Source organism: Pterocles gutturalis, unplaced genomic scaffold (genome assembly GCF_000699245.1).
Source record: "Pterocles gutturalis isolate BGI_N339 unplaced genomic scaffold, ASM69924v1 scaffold22364, whole genome shotgun sequence".
NCBI classification, from domain to species: Eukaryota; Metazoa; Chordata; class Aves; order Pterocliformes; family Pteroclidae; genus Pterocles; species Pterocles gutturalis.
In genome coordinates, this window is record NW_010133795.1 from 1 (window position 1) to 18545 (window position 18545).

An 18545-nucleotide genomic window follows, 5' to 3' on the forward strand; every position below is an offset into this window, starting at 1 on the left:
GGGGTGCCGGAGCCTGGTCTGAAGGGGCTGGAGTGCGGAGCTGGGGGTTTGTCACCGCTCTGGTGCTCCGAGAGTAGAGATAGTCCCAGAGCAGGGATAACACGGGGTGTCTTGGGGGCGCTAAATCAAACAGTTTTGAGCAGGATAATACGCCTATAGTATTTTAAATTACATATGCTTCATTGTTTCACTGAATTGCTGGTGGGTGGCTGTGTTGCCCTCGTGTTGAAGGAGCATCAGAACTAGCGTTCTCTAGTTATTTAACTGGTATAACATCCTTACAGCGTGGTAAAGTATTGTCGAAGTTACGCACTGGGATAGGAGCTGAATAGATCTTAATTTTCTAAGCTGTTCAATCAAATGCTGTGTATTGCAGAGTGATAGCCAGCTCCATTTCATCCGAGATTTTAGAGGTTTTGTGCATCAGGTAATCAGCAGCCTGAACTAAGTATCGGTTCTTAATGAGTTGTTGTCAGTTGCTCTGCTGACTTTTCAACCTTTTTGAATGAAACAGAATGAAAGAGACAGAAAACAGAAGCACAATGCCAATATCCGCTGTCTTTCTCAATTTGTTGCAAGGTATATCTGTGCAGGCGGAGGCAGAGAAAACCCTTGCTTGAAACTTATTGGATGTAAACACTCCTGTCTGGGAAACCAGATGGTGCTAGCAGAGAACCAAGCTAATAAAACTAATGAGTCTCGTTTCTGAGCCAGGGCTGGCTTGCAGCTAACTAAACATGAAGAGAGCTAGGTTGCCTCTTTTTGTGCCTGTCCATGTAGCCGTGTCCTTTCTGTGCATGTTAGAGTTTAATGGTAGAAGGTTGGTATTGTGGGTGGTGGTTTTTGTGGGTTTTCTTGTTTTGTTTTTTTTTTTCTTTGTGATTGTTGGTTTCTTCATAGAATGGTTTGGGTTGGAAGGTACCTTAGAGATTGTCTAGTTCCAATCCTCCTCCCACAAGCAGGGTCACCCTCCACTAGCCCAGGTTGCTCAAAGCCCCATCCAAGCTGCCCTTGAACCCCTCCAGGGATGGGGCATCCACAACTTCCCTGGGGAACCTGTGCCAGTGCCTTACCACCCGCACAGTAAAAAAACTTCCACCTAGTATCCTGTCTAAATCTACTCTCTTTCAGCTTAAAGCTATTATACCTCGTCCTATCGCTACATTTCCGGATACAGAGTCCCTCCCCATCTTTCCTGTAGGCCCCCTTTGTTGTTTGGGTTTTTTTTAAATAATAGTTGCAAGATATTTGCAACTTCTGGTTTGTTGTGTGCATTCATATCTTCATTGGTTTGGCACTATACTCTTGAAAAGGACATAGAATAATGCCAGAGTTTTCTCAGACTGTTAACTTCAAGCTTGTTAAGTGTTACTAATGATCCCTTCGACCAATTTCAAAACAGTAGGAATGGCAAAAATGTTGGTGTTGCAGAAAATTCTCCCATGGCAGGAAAGTCAAAGAGAAAAGCTTCCTAATTCAGCTTAGCTTGGGTTTCTAATGTCTGTGTTATTCTTATTTGCAGTTCCAAGAAACTATGACCCTTTATTGCATCCATTTGAGGTTCCAAGAGAGTACACAAGAGCTCTGAATGCGACAAAGCTAGAACGGGTGTTTGCAAAACCATTTCTTACCTCACTTGATGGCCACAGGGATGGAGTTAATTGCATGGCCAAACACCCGAAGAGTTTGTCTACAGTGCTGTCTGGAGCTTGCGATGGAGAGGTAAGCTGCAGTTCCAAACCACAACAAACAAGATACCTTTCTTCCTTCTTTTTTCTTCCTCTTTTGCATTGTTATGGTGTGGTGTTTTTGTTTTGTTTTCTTCTCTTAAGTGCCCCCTGCTTTTCTCTTTTTTTGTGTCTTTGTTCAGCTGTGATACCCTGTCTTCTCTCAGAAGGTACAGTTTACCCAGTTTGGGGCAGTTTCTCAAACTGCAGGTTGTGACCTCCCAGGGCACAAAGAGTTGCAAAATCTTTAGGCAGCAGAGTTCAGCTGTTCAGCTGTGAGCAAGGGGTGTGACATCCAGTTCCTCAGGATGGAGCAGCAAATGTTAATATTTACAGTCCGTAGTGAGTACTTTGTGCTGCCCACCCAATCTCTTTTCCCCTTGAAGAAGTTAAACTGCTGCAGATTCAGAAGATTACATGAAGTCCGATGAGCTGGGGGGAAGGGGCACAAAACCAAAAAATTTTGTGGAATAACAATTAGCATGTTGCCTAAAAAATGCCAACCCTATAGTAGTTTGATTATTTCATGTAAATATATGAAGTAGCAAGCAAGGGCACTTTTATTGGAGTCAGTTGCAGGAAAGAATTGCCTGTCTTTTCTGCCTTCTCTGTCCTTACTTACCCTTACGTTGTTCATTTGATAGTACTTGTATATTTTAAAAGTGTCTTCTGGGTAGCTGGTTGTTTTCTGCTTTTTATAGAAGGCACGTACGTCATGCAGTAGTGTAAGGGATATTAACCTTTTCAAAGAGGAGGGGAATGAATTGAAATGAAACGTTGGCCAGGTTTCTTATCCACTCAGAGTGAGTAAAGTACTGGGTACTATCAGTACATACAAATATAAAAACTGATCACCATTTCTTTTTTGTTTTAAACGTACGCAAATGCTTTGAGACTAAAACCTCTGAGAGGTGGACATCTATATAGAATGTAATATAGCAACTGGACTGAAAACATGCTTTTGGTTTCAAAGCTCATTTCTATGTGCTTTTTTCTCTTCAGAGAGGGTTTTTGTTGCTAAAATTATCACTACTGCTGTCTTTTAGCAAGAATTCTAGTTCAGAAATAGGGGAATGAAAAAATACCCAAAGTATATAGCTTGGGTAGGGGGAGGGGATAAGAAGGCAAGAGCAGCACTTTTAATTTTTTTTTCAGAAGGGAATACTTAAGTAGTTTTAACATTATTAAATATGCCCAGTGCTCAAGCCAGCTAGGCCATGTCATGACAACATGTGTAATCTCTCGTGCTTGAATTATGAACTGCAGTTGCAAGCTGTAGAAAAGCTAAATATCTTTTCTGTTTTTAACAGGTTAAAATTTGGAACTTGACCAAACGACAGTGTATTCGTACTATACAAGCCCATGAAGGCTTTGTTCGAGGCATGTGTGCTCGTTTCTGTGGTACATCATTCTTTACTGTAAGTATAATGTGTCTCCTTAGTACAGTGTAGCAGTGCAGAGTGCCCGTTCACCACCTGTTTTCCACTGAGCAACTTACCCTCCGGCATACAGTACAATATTTAAATATTGTATGAACGCGTATATTCAGTTTGTCAGTGAGCCTGACAGTTCTGTTTACGATAAACATTTTTTGATGTATTGATATGGATGTTATTCGAGACTATGGAAAGGATAAATACCAGAAAACTGCTAATGGATGGTCATGTAATTAAAACCTGAATAACTAGTTTTGATTAAAGAAGTAGATAGGTTATGTTTGTTGAAGAAGTGGATAGATTATGTTCATTCAAAGACATACAAACATTTAGAAAAGTAACCATTTTCATACCCTGTGACTAAAGATAAGCTGATTAATTCAAGACGGTTCCAGTTGAGTAATTATGTTCAGTAAGGTTGTGTTGAAGCTTTATTACCTTGTATCAATCGCAACTGATTCAGTTGCATGTAAACCATCTGGAAATTGTATGTCTTCCTGTTTGCACTAAAACAATTCTAAGATGATACAATAAAAATAATTGGTTTTGGAGAGTAGAGTGTCCTGAGGTTTTGCTTCTGTTGAGCTGGGCATTGAAGAGCTGTTTTTACTGCTGTATGTTTATGTTTTCTGAAGTACATGCCTTGACACTGTGCAAGCACTGTGCAGCAATAACCAAGACGTTGGTGCCTTGTCAGCACTGTTTTAGCCACAAATCCAAAACACGGTGCCGTATGGGCTGCTATGAAGAATGTTAACTCCATCCCAGCCAGATGATGTACATGTACCTTCACAGTTTCTAGCAAAATATTATGATAAGGGCAACTCATCTTCAGCTTGAAGGCGAAAAAGGGAACAGTGAATAAGCAAGAGAGAGCACTGCACTTCCGTGTATTTCATAGGTCATTCTCTTTTAAAAGGCTGCCTGTACAGAATTGCAGAGCACATCTAGTAAAATAAATGGAATATATTCACCTAAAACTGTACGTGCTTTCTCCAATATTTCCAGGTTGGTGATGACAAAACTGTGAAGCAGTGGAAAATGGAGAGCCCGGAATATGGAGAAGAAGAAGAACCTATTCATACAATTCTGGGAAAGGTAGTAAATCTAAGTTTTGATTTTTCTCACATCTCTCCTTTTGAATTAAGTTTGAACTAATTCTTATCTAGCTTTTGGGGGAGAGGAAAGTAGTTTGATATCACCTGTTATCATAATGGGGTATAAGGTGATGGCATCAAATTTGATAATGGCACTTTTAAAGTATCTTGAAGTTTTTATTGTATTTATTTTACAAGTAACCAGAAAGGAATATCTCCAGTGTGATCAGAGACTGCTTAAATCGGTCTCTACTATTCAACCTTTCCTGCAAACTGGTCAGATCTTCCTGTAGTCTCTTTCTCTTCAGTTGTGTGTTGTCAGTGATTAGTCTGCATTAAATAATTTTCTTTTCATGCTGACACCTTGCAGCCATCAATACAAAAATTTGTCTTTATGTCTTTCTTTTGACAAAAGCAGACTAAAAATATGTCCTTTAGCACTTTCAGTTTATGATAAGCTTATTTTAAGAGCAACATTACATGCTTTTTGTAAATAGATAGTTTGAAACTCTTTAATTATCATAATGTCTATGGAATCTGTTCAGGTCCCCATTGAAAGTTTGTAGTTGTACCCTTAAAAATTCCTGTTTGCTCTAAAGTTAGCCAGGACTTTGTAAATGGGCTTCTAATGCTGACTCCATTGTAAGTTAACAAGAAATGCATGCATGCATGCATTTAAGTGAGTACACAGAAAGTTACTCTATTGTATTAGGGTACATCTGGTAAGACTTAGTTTCTGGTAGCAGTGATGACTTGGTTTTCAGTAATATAAATAAATAAAAAGTGGCAGACTTGATATGCAATGTTTTGTTGATCTTTTTTGTAACAACATACTTATATATTTATGTATACAGCTGGTTTTGTAAATTTTTGTTTGTTTGTTTGTTTGTTTTGTCTTTTAAAGACAGTATATACAGGAATTGATCACCACTGGAAGGAAGCTGTTTTTGCCACCTGTGGCCATCAAGTGGACATTTGGGATGAGCAAAGGACAAGTCCCATGTGTTCTCTGACATGGGGTTTTGATAGCATAAGCAGTGTAAAATTTAATCCCATTGAGGTAATGTTTCTGTTATGTATTGAAAACCAGTATTTTTCTCGATGAGCGTAAGATCTAATCTCTATTAACAACATCTTTAACAGCTTTTTCCAAATTTAGGTTTTTTGATACGTTTTAACATAGTAGTTAGGGGGAGTGTATATTTACATTTATAACTATTTTGCTTTGGAATGTAGTACCACGTAGTATCATCTTTTTATCTTTTGTTTCTGTTAGTGCGGGAGAAGAGAAAGAAAAGTAGGGTGGTCAGTGTTCTGCCCTCAGCAGTGCATATCCCATACCTCAGTCATACAGTGTAGCAGTTAGGTGGCTGTGGAGCTCTCGTCTGTTCCAGTACTGTACTCTCTGTGACCAAGACTTCTCCCCCTCTCCATGGCAAAACCGTTTCATTTGATCTTCTACAGTAGTTCCTATATACCTGTTGGGTGGGCTGTGTTCATTGATGAAGTGTTCATGAGGAATTGCTTGTTCCTTGTGAAGTAGGGAGGACTGGGTGGATTCTGAATTTTACAGGGAAAGCTGTTTAAAATGTTTATGCTCAATAATTAGCTGCACAGAAAGAACAATGAATGTATTTCCTTGGTTGAGAAAGGATCTGTTTGACTACCAGCTTTGTGGAACAGCTTAGGTATCTAATGGAAATTGTTGACCATACTCTAGAAGTGTTTAGAAGACAATACACACTGTGGTGTTTTGGTTTTCTTTTTAGACATACCTTTTGGGAAGCTGTGCATCTGACAGAAATATTGTTCTATATGATATGAGAAAATCAACTCCATTAAAGAAGGTAATATTTTTCTTTTTAACAGAAGCTTATGGCACTAATAATCATACTGAATATGTAGATAGTCTGTAACTGTTGATGACAATAGAGACAGGGAAGCTCTGAACTGTGAATTCACTTAGTTTTCATTGTCTAATTTTGAGTCTTTTAACTGAATTTGAATTAATGTTGGGATTTTAAACCATGCAGAGTCAAACAGGCCCTTTCCTGCATTCAGATGGGCTGTCATGCTCACTCTGTTGTAACTCTTGATAAAGTGCCTGACCTGACAGCAATTTCACAGTAAGAACTTTACGTTCCTTTATTGCATTCTGTCTGTGTATGTGTGGGTTTTTTTTTTTTTTTCCTTGCCAGAAGGAAACAAGGTAACTTCTGCACGCATTTCCTTTCCACAGATGGGGAGCCTTACTCTGCATTTGAAAAGGTGTTTTTCTTTTGTGTGGGGATAAACCCTCCCCTACACATCTGTATAAACATTCAGAAATCCTTTGCAGTGGAATCAGAGCTATATGTGGAATTTACCAATGACATGAACATCCTTTATTTATGTTTAAGAGAATGTATGTATTTATTTAAAACAAGAAGGCAGTAATTCTTACACACACATGAACTTTGATCAAGTTTGGTAGTTTTGAGCCCCAGAACTGTCTTAACAATTTTCTTATTGAAATACAGTATTTTGGCTCATGAATATATACTCAGTATCCTCTTCGTATGTTATGCACTGTCTGCAAGGACAGTGGTCTGAGATACACTAGAACACTATAATGGTACTTAACTTAGTTATGAATGTTGTTGACATAATAGTATTTCTTTCTCTACCTGTGCCCCAACAATTTTTAATGAAGTTTAATTTGGGCCATGGAGACAATGCTTATAAAAAAACTGTGTTTTAATAAGGACTTTTTCTTATGAAATGACCAAGTGTATCTACAATTGATAAAAAGCAGTGTCTGATGATGGCTCTGCTACAGGTTCAGATAGTTCTGATTAGTCCTTTACTAATGTATTTACATCATTTCCAGACCAGGTTGCTTTATGTAGTTGTTACTGAATATGATGCTAGAACGGTACAGAGAATCCTTTTCTTACACACTATTTAAATTCCAAATGCTACTACTGAAATAAACCGAATGCTTTAAGTTTGGTTGAAAAAAAATAGTGAAGCAAGATGTGGAGCATGGAATTTGACCAAACTTGACTCCTTCTGAAAAGGGGCTGGATTTTCCATCAATGTTTGAGTTATTTTGTGGCATGATTTGAAATATTTATCATGCACATAATGTCCTTTCAGTTAATCATGTAGTCATTTTGCAGGGATTGAAAGACTTGGTCAGGGAAGAATAAAGAACCCTTCCTGATAGTTAGCTTTCCAGATCTGTGCAAGGTTTATAATTAGAAGAGCAATACTGAAATCTGAACAAATTCTAGTTGTCACACTATGGTAAACATAGGGCCTTTCAGTGGCCTGTCCTTTCAGTAACGTTGCTGTTTAACATAGAGATCATCTAATCACTACGTTCAGTTCTGGATGCGTGTGATTTCTGAAAATGAGCAGTGTTTTGCATCACTGTTAACTTGCTTTGAGATTGTGTTCGTTACTGTAAAAGCTATAATTGTACAACTATATCTTCTTATATGTATGTACATTTATGGTGTTTGGCATAGTAAGCTGACAACAAAAATGGGTTTGGAGTACCATAGCATTAAACACCCAGACTTCAGCATTTTCAAGCAGGATTACAGCTGGCCTGGAGCATTGTGGAAAATCCTGTTTTGAGTTGTTTAGATAGCTAATAAGTCACTCTGTAATTATAGATCGACTTTGCATCAGGCATACTGTATGGAATTTATTTTTAACTACAATGGTTGAAAGCTCCTCCAAGACTCAGCAGAAGTCAAAGCTGTTGTGTTGTATGGGGTGTCAGGTGGCCTCCTCCCTGCCTCGCCCGGGGGCCCAGCTGTTACTGCCACAGCTGTCCCCCAAGGTGGATTCATCTGACATCAAGCTTCTTAATGCCTTGTCTAGTCCACCGTTAGCAAAGCAGAAGGGTCTTACTCGGCTGTTATCAGCTCCCTTCTTCCCACTTTCAAGGCAAACTGGCCTCTCTGTAGCCATCTGCTTACTAGCAGCAAGCAAATCTTACGAATGTGTAGCAAATGATCCACTGCTAATACAGTGATAGTAGTGAGTAGATTACAACACAGTAACTCCTGCACACATTGCTTGGCACTTCAACAAGAAATGGCAGCTGTCCTGGAGAATTAATGCACTGCAATTTCAGAGATAAAATAACGAAGGGACAGTAATAACTAGGAGAACATCAGAATGTTGTAATTGCTTTGCAAATGCTGGTTCGCAGTGTCAACTGTATCCTTTGAAATAACAATTTGATTAGGTGTGTTTATAATTACTTGACTAAAGATTGCTGTAAATGTGATGGAGAAGTGAAATTTTTCATAAGTTCCAGGTTTACATGTTGACCACTAATATGGCTACATGTTAAATGACCACTTAGAAGAATTTGCTTCTAAGATGAGTTACAGAGGAAAATCTTAACTGCAGTGTAACACCAAGCAGTGGGCATATGATGGGAGACAGGAGGTTCTTGAGTTCCAGTTCTAACCCTGCTAAGGAAACATTCTGTCATGTCACTATTCCTCTGCCATAATTCTGTGTCTAGGAAGTGCTTGTCTCCAGCAGTATAGGAAGCTTTGAACTATAGTGAGTATTTTACTGTCTGTAACAAGGTAGCAATGTGTAAATATTTTTTAGGTTATCTTGAACATGAGGACAAATACACTGTGCTGGAACCCCATGGAAGCTTTTGTTTTTACTGCAGCAAATGAAGATTACAAGTAAGTGTGATCTTGCTTTTTGATAACCTGATCATGTTATGTTTTTAATCTCTATCTTAGTTGTTTATCATCATGCTAAAATACATTTTTAAAACACTACTTAAACTCTAAATTTTAATCACTTAAGTAGTAATCTAGAGAATTACAGGCTTTCTGGTTTAAAAATAAGGAATTGATAGTAAGAGTGCCTTTTCCTCTGTATTTCAGTACTTGGGGGAAAAAAGCACTTACAAAAAAAATGCAGCCTAACCAATGCAAGAGTAACTTGCAATGGGACCTGGAAAATAAATACTGTTGGTCCAGTCTGAGACTGTCTAAGTGTTTATTTTCTTGCCAGCTCTTGTGAAACTTGATATACTGTACTGATGAGCTATTTTGATGAGAACATTTCGTATTAAAAAGAAGTTAATCTGTTGTGAAACGGTTGCAGAGACTATAATACTTACCCTTTTAATGTCTCAGAGCAGTTTTTTACTTTTGAACAATAGCATTCATGTGAACAGCTAATCTGATATTGAAAAAGCTGTCTCTTCAAAAGTGGGCCAGTGCAAAATGTGCTCCATATCCTTTTTTTTCCAGGAAATGTGTGATCTAACAATAGATCACTGTTTTCTTCTAGAACATAGAAATTTTGTTGCTTATCTTAAGGCTGTTTTTCCAAGGAAATGGAATCTGGCCCAGGCCTTGAAAGCGGGTGTTGTACTTAGTGTTCTGCTTTTCATCTATTTTGGTTATGATATGTTAAGGTCACCAGGCTGCTATATGGGTCTATTCTTAAGTGTGGTTTATGTATGATTAAAGTAGCTGTTCAGCAAAAATGTACTATTTAGTTAGGAGTTGTTAAGATATTAAACTGTTGTTGTATTTATTTTAAAGCTTATATACTTTTGATATGCGCTTTCTTGAATCACCTGTGACGGTGCATATGGATCATGTGTCTGCTGTTCTTGATGTTGATTATTCAAAAAAAAATCTCTGCCAGCTTTGATAAGTCTGTCCGCATTTTTCCTGTAGACAAAGGTCGCAGCAGGTAAGTGATTTTACAGCTTTCTCTTGCTGTCACTCATTCCAGTGACCTCCCTTCCTAGTCCTCAAAATTCTTAATTCGTTCATTAACATCTTTATTGAGGCATGCACTTTCTGTGAATACTGAAATCTTGTTCTGTATATAACTTGAGATTGGCAGGTCATGTAGTTCTCAGATAATTCTGGAGTATGTGTTAGAGTCAACCTACTTAATGGATAGCAGTATTTATGCAATTTTGGATTAAAAATACAGTAGATTGTTGTTCTTGGGTGTACTCATTTGTATTTTACCAAGATAAATCCCATCTTATTTCCCTCTGTATATATCTTGAATGTTTTTAGGTCACTTTGTACTGTATCTGTCACCACTTCAGTTTGTAGTGCCTTACAACGTCATAGCTTTTGGTTTTCTGGGGACTGTCTTCATCCTGTATGAATGATTGCTAAAGTTGTAATGTGGAAAGCATTGTTGTATGTATTCCTGAGGATCAGTTTGGGACACTTTTGTTATCTGTCTCAGTACGCTTATTACCTTCTGTTCATATTTTGTTAACCAGTTTCTGATTCATGTGACAATGCTTTGAATACAATTCACTTTGAATTAGTTTTTCACGTAAGATTTCATAAGACAGCGTATTAAATATTTTGCTGAAGTTCAGATTGGATCTACTGAGTCCCCATAACTTTTTTTTTTCATTTTGATTAAAATTGAAGCAAGTTATCAGATCTGTCTGGTATCATTTCTTCTTCATAAACCTACCTTCATTATTCTCTGTTGTCAGTTCTTCCACTTTTTTTTTTATTCTTAGCTTCATTTTACTTCTAGCTGCCTTCCTCTCTCTAACGTTGCCCCCAAAGAAGTTGCTACTAGATCAAGTTCTAGGTGGTTTCGGGGGTGGAAGTGTTGAAATACTGATTGGGGGAGGAGTATATTTTTATTAGTGATTGATGCAGTTACGTATGCATTATTCAACGTAACTGTTTGTATGCTCCTATACTGCATTAAAGATTGAGAAGGGTTGTTTACATTTTCCTTTATAACTGATCTACGAGTAGTTTTCATTTTCTCCTGCCAATCTGGAAAACTCCTAACTTCCATTGCTTTCTATTTTATTTTAAAATGCAAATTTAAATTAGGAAATTGATTAGCCTTAAGAGATAAGATTTATTATGAAGTTGATTAAATTTAGTAAATTCTTGGTAAACACAACTGGGTGTCTGTGCAAATTTTTTAAATGGCAGATCCAGGTTATTTGGCCATGTTTTATGTTTTTGCTTTCCCTGAGAATTATATTTAATAACTTACAATGACAGCAACAGGAGAGGCAAAGGCAGAAAATTCAGAGTAAGGAAAAGAAAAGCCCTTAGTTCCCCAAAGGTGGGTGAAGAAGAGCCAAATAGTATAATGAAGGTAAACATAGAAATGCTTATGAACGTGCGTATGTGCACACATGCTATCAAACATCAACATCAGTAAAAAGATGATGTGAGTGTTAAAGTTTTCTGAAGGTACTTGGGCACAGTCTTCCACATGGTTGTTCTCATAGAGCATCACTTATCACTTGCGTGTGAATTACAAGAGGTGGTTAAGCTTATTAAAGCTGATTACTTTTGTTTTTCTCACAACCCCTCCAGCCCAACCCCAGTCTAGTTTTTCCACTGCTCTTCAACAGGTGTTGTTCCCATATTTCCTTTCCATTACTACTTGGATTTTACTTGTAAAAATAACTGGGTAGAAGGAAGAGAATGGTCTCTAGCTGCAGTGTGCGATTGATATACCAAAGGAGTGGGTATTCATTGACTTATTTTAATAAATAATTATTTTATAAATTAATAAAGAATTAAAATTACCAGAGAAGTGTACTTAGTCCTATATTTTTATAGCAGAAATAAAATAGTAACTTTATGAATAACATTGCTCTGCTTGTTGGGTACATACTTAATGAAAATTAAATAAGAGTTTTGTTTAAATATTGGTTTAAATGTAACATGTAGAAATATTTCTCAAGAGGAGTCGGCACTTGCTTATCAGAAGTCTGATCAGCAAAGATTAAATGTAGTTTATGCTTTAATAGTGACATTGCTGTTCTGAATCCTTTTTCACTAGATGATATTTCTTGTTGAGGTCTTGTTCACAGGACTGGAGACTTTTTGAGTTTTTAGGGGTTTAAATTTTTTCCTAGGAGTCCTTCAGACAATGATAAGAAAGCTCATTTTTGGGGAAACGAGGGAAATCACGATGAAGAATAGCCAACACATTACCATGACATAAATGGACAGCTGGAGGTGTTTATTTACTGTTCTCTTGCTTGTTCATAATGATGGTGTCAGATTCTTTGGAACCCATTCTTCTGCACTTCTGTTCTGTAATGCTTGATCAGTATAACAACATGTGAAAATTATTCCAGGAATAAAAACCTAAAAAAAAACCCCAAAAACCAAAAGAAAGCCAAAAATATGTTTTGCCTTTAACAGAACGCTTTGTCCTTAATGAAAGGTTATGTTGGTGGGAAAAGTGATGGTCATTTAAAAAAGTTTCTCTTTGCTTTAGGGAGGTGTATCATACGAAGCGAATGCAGCACGTCATCACTGTAAAATGGACTTCAGATAACAAATACATTCTCTGTGGCTCAGATGAGATGAATATTCGTCTGTGGAAAGCTAATGCTTCTGAAAAACTGGGAGTGGTAAGAGTTGCATTTTGTTTTTTGTGACCACAATACAAGATGTTTGGGGGGGTTTTGTTGTTACAACTGGTTAGCCTCTTCACCTTCTAAAAACTTGTTTCTTAAGGGGAAATATAAAATTGTAGTTTGACATGTGCATTTAATTTGAAAACGGTGCGTAGTGTAGCTCATGGCATTTACTACAGCTTATAATAACAAAATGACATGCCTTGTTATTGCTACACAAGGTGACTTTTTTTGGGGTCTTGTTTAATGTTAACAATAGTGATCAGTTCTGACTAAACTAAATTAGTGTTTTCTACCTGGGTACTGTAGCTACATCCCTTTGCATTAGAGAAGAAGCAATAAATTCCGTTTTGCCGTACTCAAGTCATTGTGCTGGAGCTTAGGGTTACTACTTTTAAAAAAATTTGACTGGCATGCAACTGGTTCATGTGCAGTTCACACAGTGATGAGCCATATGCATTGTAAAATAGAGCACTTGCACCAATGCATCACTGAGATGGTCATTAACCTATGTAACTCTCAGATAGCAAGTGGGCAAATTAGCGTGGTGTCTGAAGTCCATTTAATTCACTGTAAGTCACTCTGGTTGGGGTGTTCCTAGGTAGGAACAGACATCAGTCTAATTAGATATGTCTTTTATTTACATTTGTTCAAATGTTTATGTATAGACAAAGCCAAAATGTTCTATTACAGTTACCCCTTAGATATATTCATCTGCACAGCTGTATTAAAATACTGAATAACTTTGGAGAATGAATTTGACACTTCGTCCACTTGGGAGTAATCCCTTTGTGTAGCTTTATATTGTTATGGTATTTTGGAGGTGCTTACATTGCTTTTTCTGAGCCCATCAGCATAGCTGTCAAGTAATGCTTGAGGGAATTTCTACTTGATCTTCTGAAAGACTGAGGGGGGAGGAAAGGGAAGCTGTAGTTCAGGGAAGAATATTCTGCAGTTAAGGGGATGGATCTATTGCACAGTTATGTCTAGGGCTGCTTGTGGTTACCTGAAGCTCCATCAAGTGATAGTATCTGCGTAGGAGGGGAGCAGAGTGGAGAGGTGGCAGGTGAATGGGAGTGGTAGGAGTACTTAGGGCTACAATGCAGAATGGGATAATTTACAAACTGTTGTCCACTGTAAAGCACTGGATGTGGGGTAGCACAGCTAGAACAACATGAGTATCTTTAGCCATGGCTCACCATGGGTATTTGGAAGTCCTATTAGTTTTTTCGTCTTTGTCATAATTAAAAAAAGAGATCTTTGCAGCCTGTACAGTATTTGTGGTTACAACCTACTGTTTAAGTTGAATTTCTTTAATGGAATAACTCTTCTTCTTTTCTCATGTGTTGAAAATGCAACTTTTTTTCTGTTCTCAACTGATTCTTTGGATTTTCCCTTGTAGTGCCTCAGTCAAACATTTAATGTTTAAATATCAGCCTCATACTTGCTAATTCCAAGGACTGCGCAAAGCTCATTGTAGGCTTTACTTCTTGATTTACCTTTTACATTGAATTTGCTTAGACAGTGCAGTATTGGGCAGAAATATTATCTGTTTTCCTGCTGTTGTGTCTATGTGGTCTTGGCAATGCCCAAGGATACTTGGCTCTGGAAGTCAGAGGCAAACCCAGCTACTCCTGCATCATAGAAATATTATGGACGAAAGGGAAAACTTAGCTGTTGTTTAAGCATTCAACACGTAGAGCAGTACATGACATTCTGCTGTTTTCTGTAGTATTTGCATCAGTGGAAACTGGCCATGGATGGGCCTAAAATAGGCACTACCAGTTATGACTGTTGGGTGTTGGATATAGTCTGCACATCAATACTCTTGTGTTCCTTGACCTGACAGTGAATCTTATATAAAATAGCCTGTCCGTATTTTTCTCTGTTTGTAAGGACATTGTTGCTGCTTGACTTGCGTCTTGGGGGCTGTGCACGCAATTCAGTTCTGCTGCTGTGGGATCATACAAATAAAGCTTTTGCAGCAAACGTGTGTGTAAGGGTTTGTAAGCATTTCTGACAAAGCTCTTTGGCTATCGACTCCCAAGAGAACTACGTCAACAGCTATCTATTACACACAGGTCAAGTGGTATGTGGTTTTTTGTTTGATTTTTTTTTTTGTTATTGTTGTTGTGGGATTTTTTTTACTATCAGAAATTAAAGTCATCCCATCATTTAGAGTACAAAATTTCTTGTCCTGTCTTAAAAAAAACACACCTTGCAACATCAAAAGACACCTTAAGAAAGCAAAATAATTTAGAAATACAGGAAGAACTTACAGGGAACATAGTGAATTATGTAGAAAAACTGCTCTCATTTCACATGGATGATGCTAATGAACTTGTAAATAATTATAACATCCCCATATCCTGTGTGGAAGTGTGTTCAAGCATGATGCTGTTGAAGCCTTGAATTTAGCAAGACACAGAATTTGCATATTAAATTAGTAACTGTCCGAAGCTTCTGTAGTTAATTTTTTTTTTTAGAAGCACTATGAAATTTTATTTTTCAGATGTTTAGAGAGTAAACTCTCTCAATCGAGCTGTTGGAGCGGGTCCAGAGGAGGGCCACAAAGATGGTCAGAGGGCTGGAGCACCTCCCCTATGAGGACAGGCTGAGAGAGTTGGGGTTGTTCAGCCTGGAGAAGAGAAGGCTCCGGGGAGACCTTAGAGCAGCTTCCAGTGCTGAAAGGGGGCTACAGGAGAGATGGGGAGGGACTTTTTACAAGGGCATGTAGCGACAGGACGAGGGGTAATGGATTTAAATTGGAAGAGGGCAGATTTAGACTAGATATTAGAAGGAAATTATTTCCTGTGTGGGTGGTGAGGCAGTGGCCCAGGTTGTCCAGAGAAGCTGTGGATGCCCCATCCCTGGAGGGGTTCAAGGCCAGGCTGGATGAGGCTTTGGGCAACCTGGGCTAGTGGAGGGTGTCCCTGCCCATGGCGGGGGGGTGGGACTCCCTGATCTCGGAGGTCCTTTCCAGCCCAAACCATTCTATGATTCTATTATTCTAATTGCTGCTAATAGAACTTAAAAGTGGAATCTTTGTGGCTTATCGTGTTCTTGGATATACCTTAGAAGTGTTGCTTGGCTTCTGGTAACGGCCAATCCCCGTTTGATCCAACCTAGTAGTTCCTGTGGTTCTTAGTGTTGCAACTGTTAATGGCTATTTATCAGGTTCCACTCTTTTTCTTTAGTACCTGCTCTTTCTTTAAAAAAGAATTGGTGTTCTTATCTTCATAGACATATGCTTCCTCATTTTATAAATGTCCAGTTCCTCCATAGTCTGTGGCTATTTTTTGAACATTTTGAATATTCAAAGCTGAACACTCAGTAATGCTGTCGGAAGTGTCAGAATGTCTTAAATGCTTAGTTGCTTGGTCTGCTGTTTTTCTTTGCTGAGAAGATTTGATTGAATGACTCATCCAGAGGTCACTGTATTTCTGATATGATGCTAACGTCTTGTAATACACTGTATTTTAAGATGGGTATTTTTGGGTTGGGGGTGGATGGAAACCAGCATCCTGAAAGAGAAAGAAAAATGATAATAAAACATTTTTTTCTGTAGTGAGAACTTAGTCTTGTTTTTAGCATTGGGTTCCAGGGAAGTTAATATATAGTACTTAATGTTGTGACTTACGAACATTTATCCAGTTGGAAAGTTGTACTTTCTGAACTGTGGCTACCTTAGCAGTCATCAGTTCTGACATGCATGTTTCTTTTGGTTTTTAATGTATTTGGCATCACACTCATTATTTAAAAGCAGTGAAACATTAAAGTAAGAATCAGTCTCTGGAGGAGCCAGAGGCATGCTGTCTCTGCTCCGCTGACAATTAAGTCTACATGGATTTTACACAGGGATAACAAACCCCAAATCTCTCTGTTGGAGCTACTGCAGAAGTTGCTTTAAAATATTTTGCAGTGTTTAGGTTTTTTTCATAAGAGTTGATTAAATAATAGTAATTATTAACTAAGACTTAACAAGTTTTATTTTTAAGGCAGAAAACATCTAGTTCTGCATGCCCAGAAGCAAAAGACCCAGTTAGAGGAGACTTTTAAGATACTCCAGACTGTTCAAATACCGTACATAAAAATCATGTTAAGTATGCTTGAGGCTTTTGTACCTGTGCTCTTGGAGAGGTTTGGGATTTCTGAAAAGGTAAATTACTTTGGCTTTTGAGGAAAAGAGAAAAACAGAGCCTCATCTGAGTAAAAAGGCTGGAAAAGCAGCAGTAGGTTTCAGTTAATAAAATAGAATTAATCTAATTAATACAAAGAAAGGGATGGATTGGCTTTTTGCATTGTAGTGAAAGCAGTGAACCATCAGTGAAGCTTCAAAAAACTGTATTGTTCTTCAGTCTATTGACACCTTAGAAAAAATCTTCCCCTGCAGTTCTTAGAGTGTCAATGCTAAGTAACATTACCTCTGAGTAACAGCTGCAAAATTTGTCTCTCTTACATTTCCAAAGTAATTCTGAATTACAACAGAGCACTGGACAATTGAAGAAGAAATCTTCTGCTTGGGAATGATTTGTATTTCAGTAAGTGTAAAACCAGTGTGAGGAGTGAGTGTGACAGCAGTGGAGCATAGGTTTGCTGCTCCTGTACGAGGTGCAGAAATAACAGCTTTTGAGTCAGGACTGAAAAAGATGGGAGAAAGTGCAGTTGCAAGTCTTCGTTTTGATCTAGCAAAGTGCATTAGCAGAAGCGCATCAAAACTGTCTAAGTAATTGTGTATCCTTTCAGTCTGCTTCTAGTAGACAGTTCCATTTTGTGAGATAAGGCTGATAACAAGCAGTACCAGATATTGTGTGACATGGCATTCTTTTCATAGTGATTTGGGGTTTGTGATTCAATGCACATATGGCTTCATCCCTTTAGCTATGATTTTGTGCCCTTAACATCTACGTTACCTTTTTGTCAGCCATTTAGATGTAAAGAAGCCATAATTTTTTGATCCAAGGAAACAATGAGTAATAAACTTCATGGCAATAAATGTAGAAAGGTGTTCTCAGCAGAGCAATGGAAAAAACTTAAATAAAGACAAGCTGTGGTGTAGCAAATCGCTGGGATATGTTTGTCTTCTAAAAATATGTTGCTTCTGTGCTCTCTCTGCCCTAACCTAGAAGGGCAACCTGGACAGGATAGATAAACAACCATTTCATATTCTCATGCTGAATTGCAGAGTCTAATAATGAGGAGTTTTAAATGCTGCACAGTACAAATACAGCCCTCTTTAAAAGGAGGATAGTTCTGCTAAAGGTGGTTTTAGCTTTTCAAATGCTTACCTTCCTTCTGCTTAGATGGGAAAAATAACGACCCTCTCTCATCTGGAGGGAGGAAAGAGGCATAGGCACTTTACTTGAGAGCACGTTTTCCTATTGCTGACCACTTGGGTGCATTCTGGAGATCTTTCCCATCCTTTTTCACTCTAGGTATTTGCTGCGGTAATGGCAGAAATCAGCTTTCTGCCACATAATTTGTATTTCCCTCATATAGGAAGGAAGTTGCACATGGCCTTTTGGAATGTATGAAAAAAGGGTCATACGTCATCTTTGAGCACATCTTCCACTCATGATGTCGTATGAATCCCAATTTATGATATTGTAGAGTGTTCTAGTCCCTGTAAATGAAATCTCTAATCCCGCTAAGTCGTGCTGCACTTAGAGCATCTCCTCCAGCTCAGAGCAGAATGGGAGGCAATGCTGTTCTCTTCAGCTGTTTCAGTTCACCTTTGTCAAAGGACTTGCACGAGAGAGGTTGGAATTCAGTGTGTTATTGCGGTCTGCTTTCTTAGCTCTCTGCTATCCTTCATAAGTAGACAGAAACTTGTCATTACTGCAAAATTTTCTTTTACCGTCGT

The 18545-nt window shown here is 38.1% G+C and overlaps 1 protein-coding gene across 1 annotated transcript in view; it reads left to right on the forward strand.

The window, feature by feature from the left end:
• Positions 1 to 1522: 1522 nt before the first annotated feature.
• DCAF13 (DDB1 and CUL4 associated factor 13) overlaps positions 1523 to 18545 on the forward strand; it is a gene marked incomplete at its 5' end in the record, with an annotated part of 20419 nt that continues 3396 nt past the window's right edge. The window contains 9 exon segments of the mRNA XM_010081379.1: positions 1523 to 1722; positions 3038 to 3145; positions 4172 to 4261; positions 5165 to 5320; positions 6030 to 6107; positions 8881 to 8963; positions 9840 to 9926; positions 9928 to 9993; positions 12541 to 12676. Coding sequence (XP_010079681.1) covers positions 1523 to 1722; positions 3038 to 3145; positions 4172 to 4261; positions 5165 to 5320; positions 6030 to 6107; positions 8881 to 8963; positions 9840 to 9926; positions 9928 to 9993; positions 12541 to 12676 — 1004 coding nt within the window.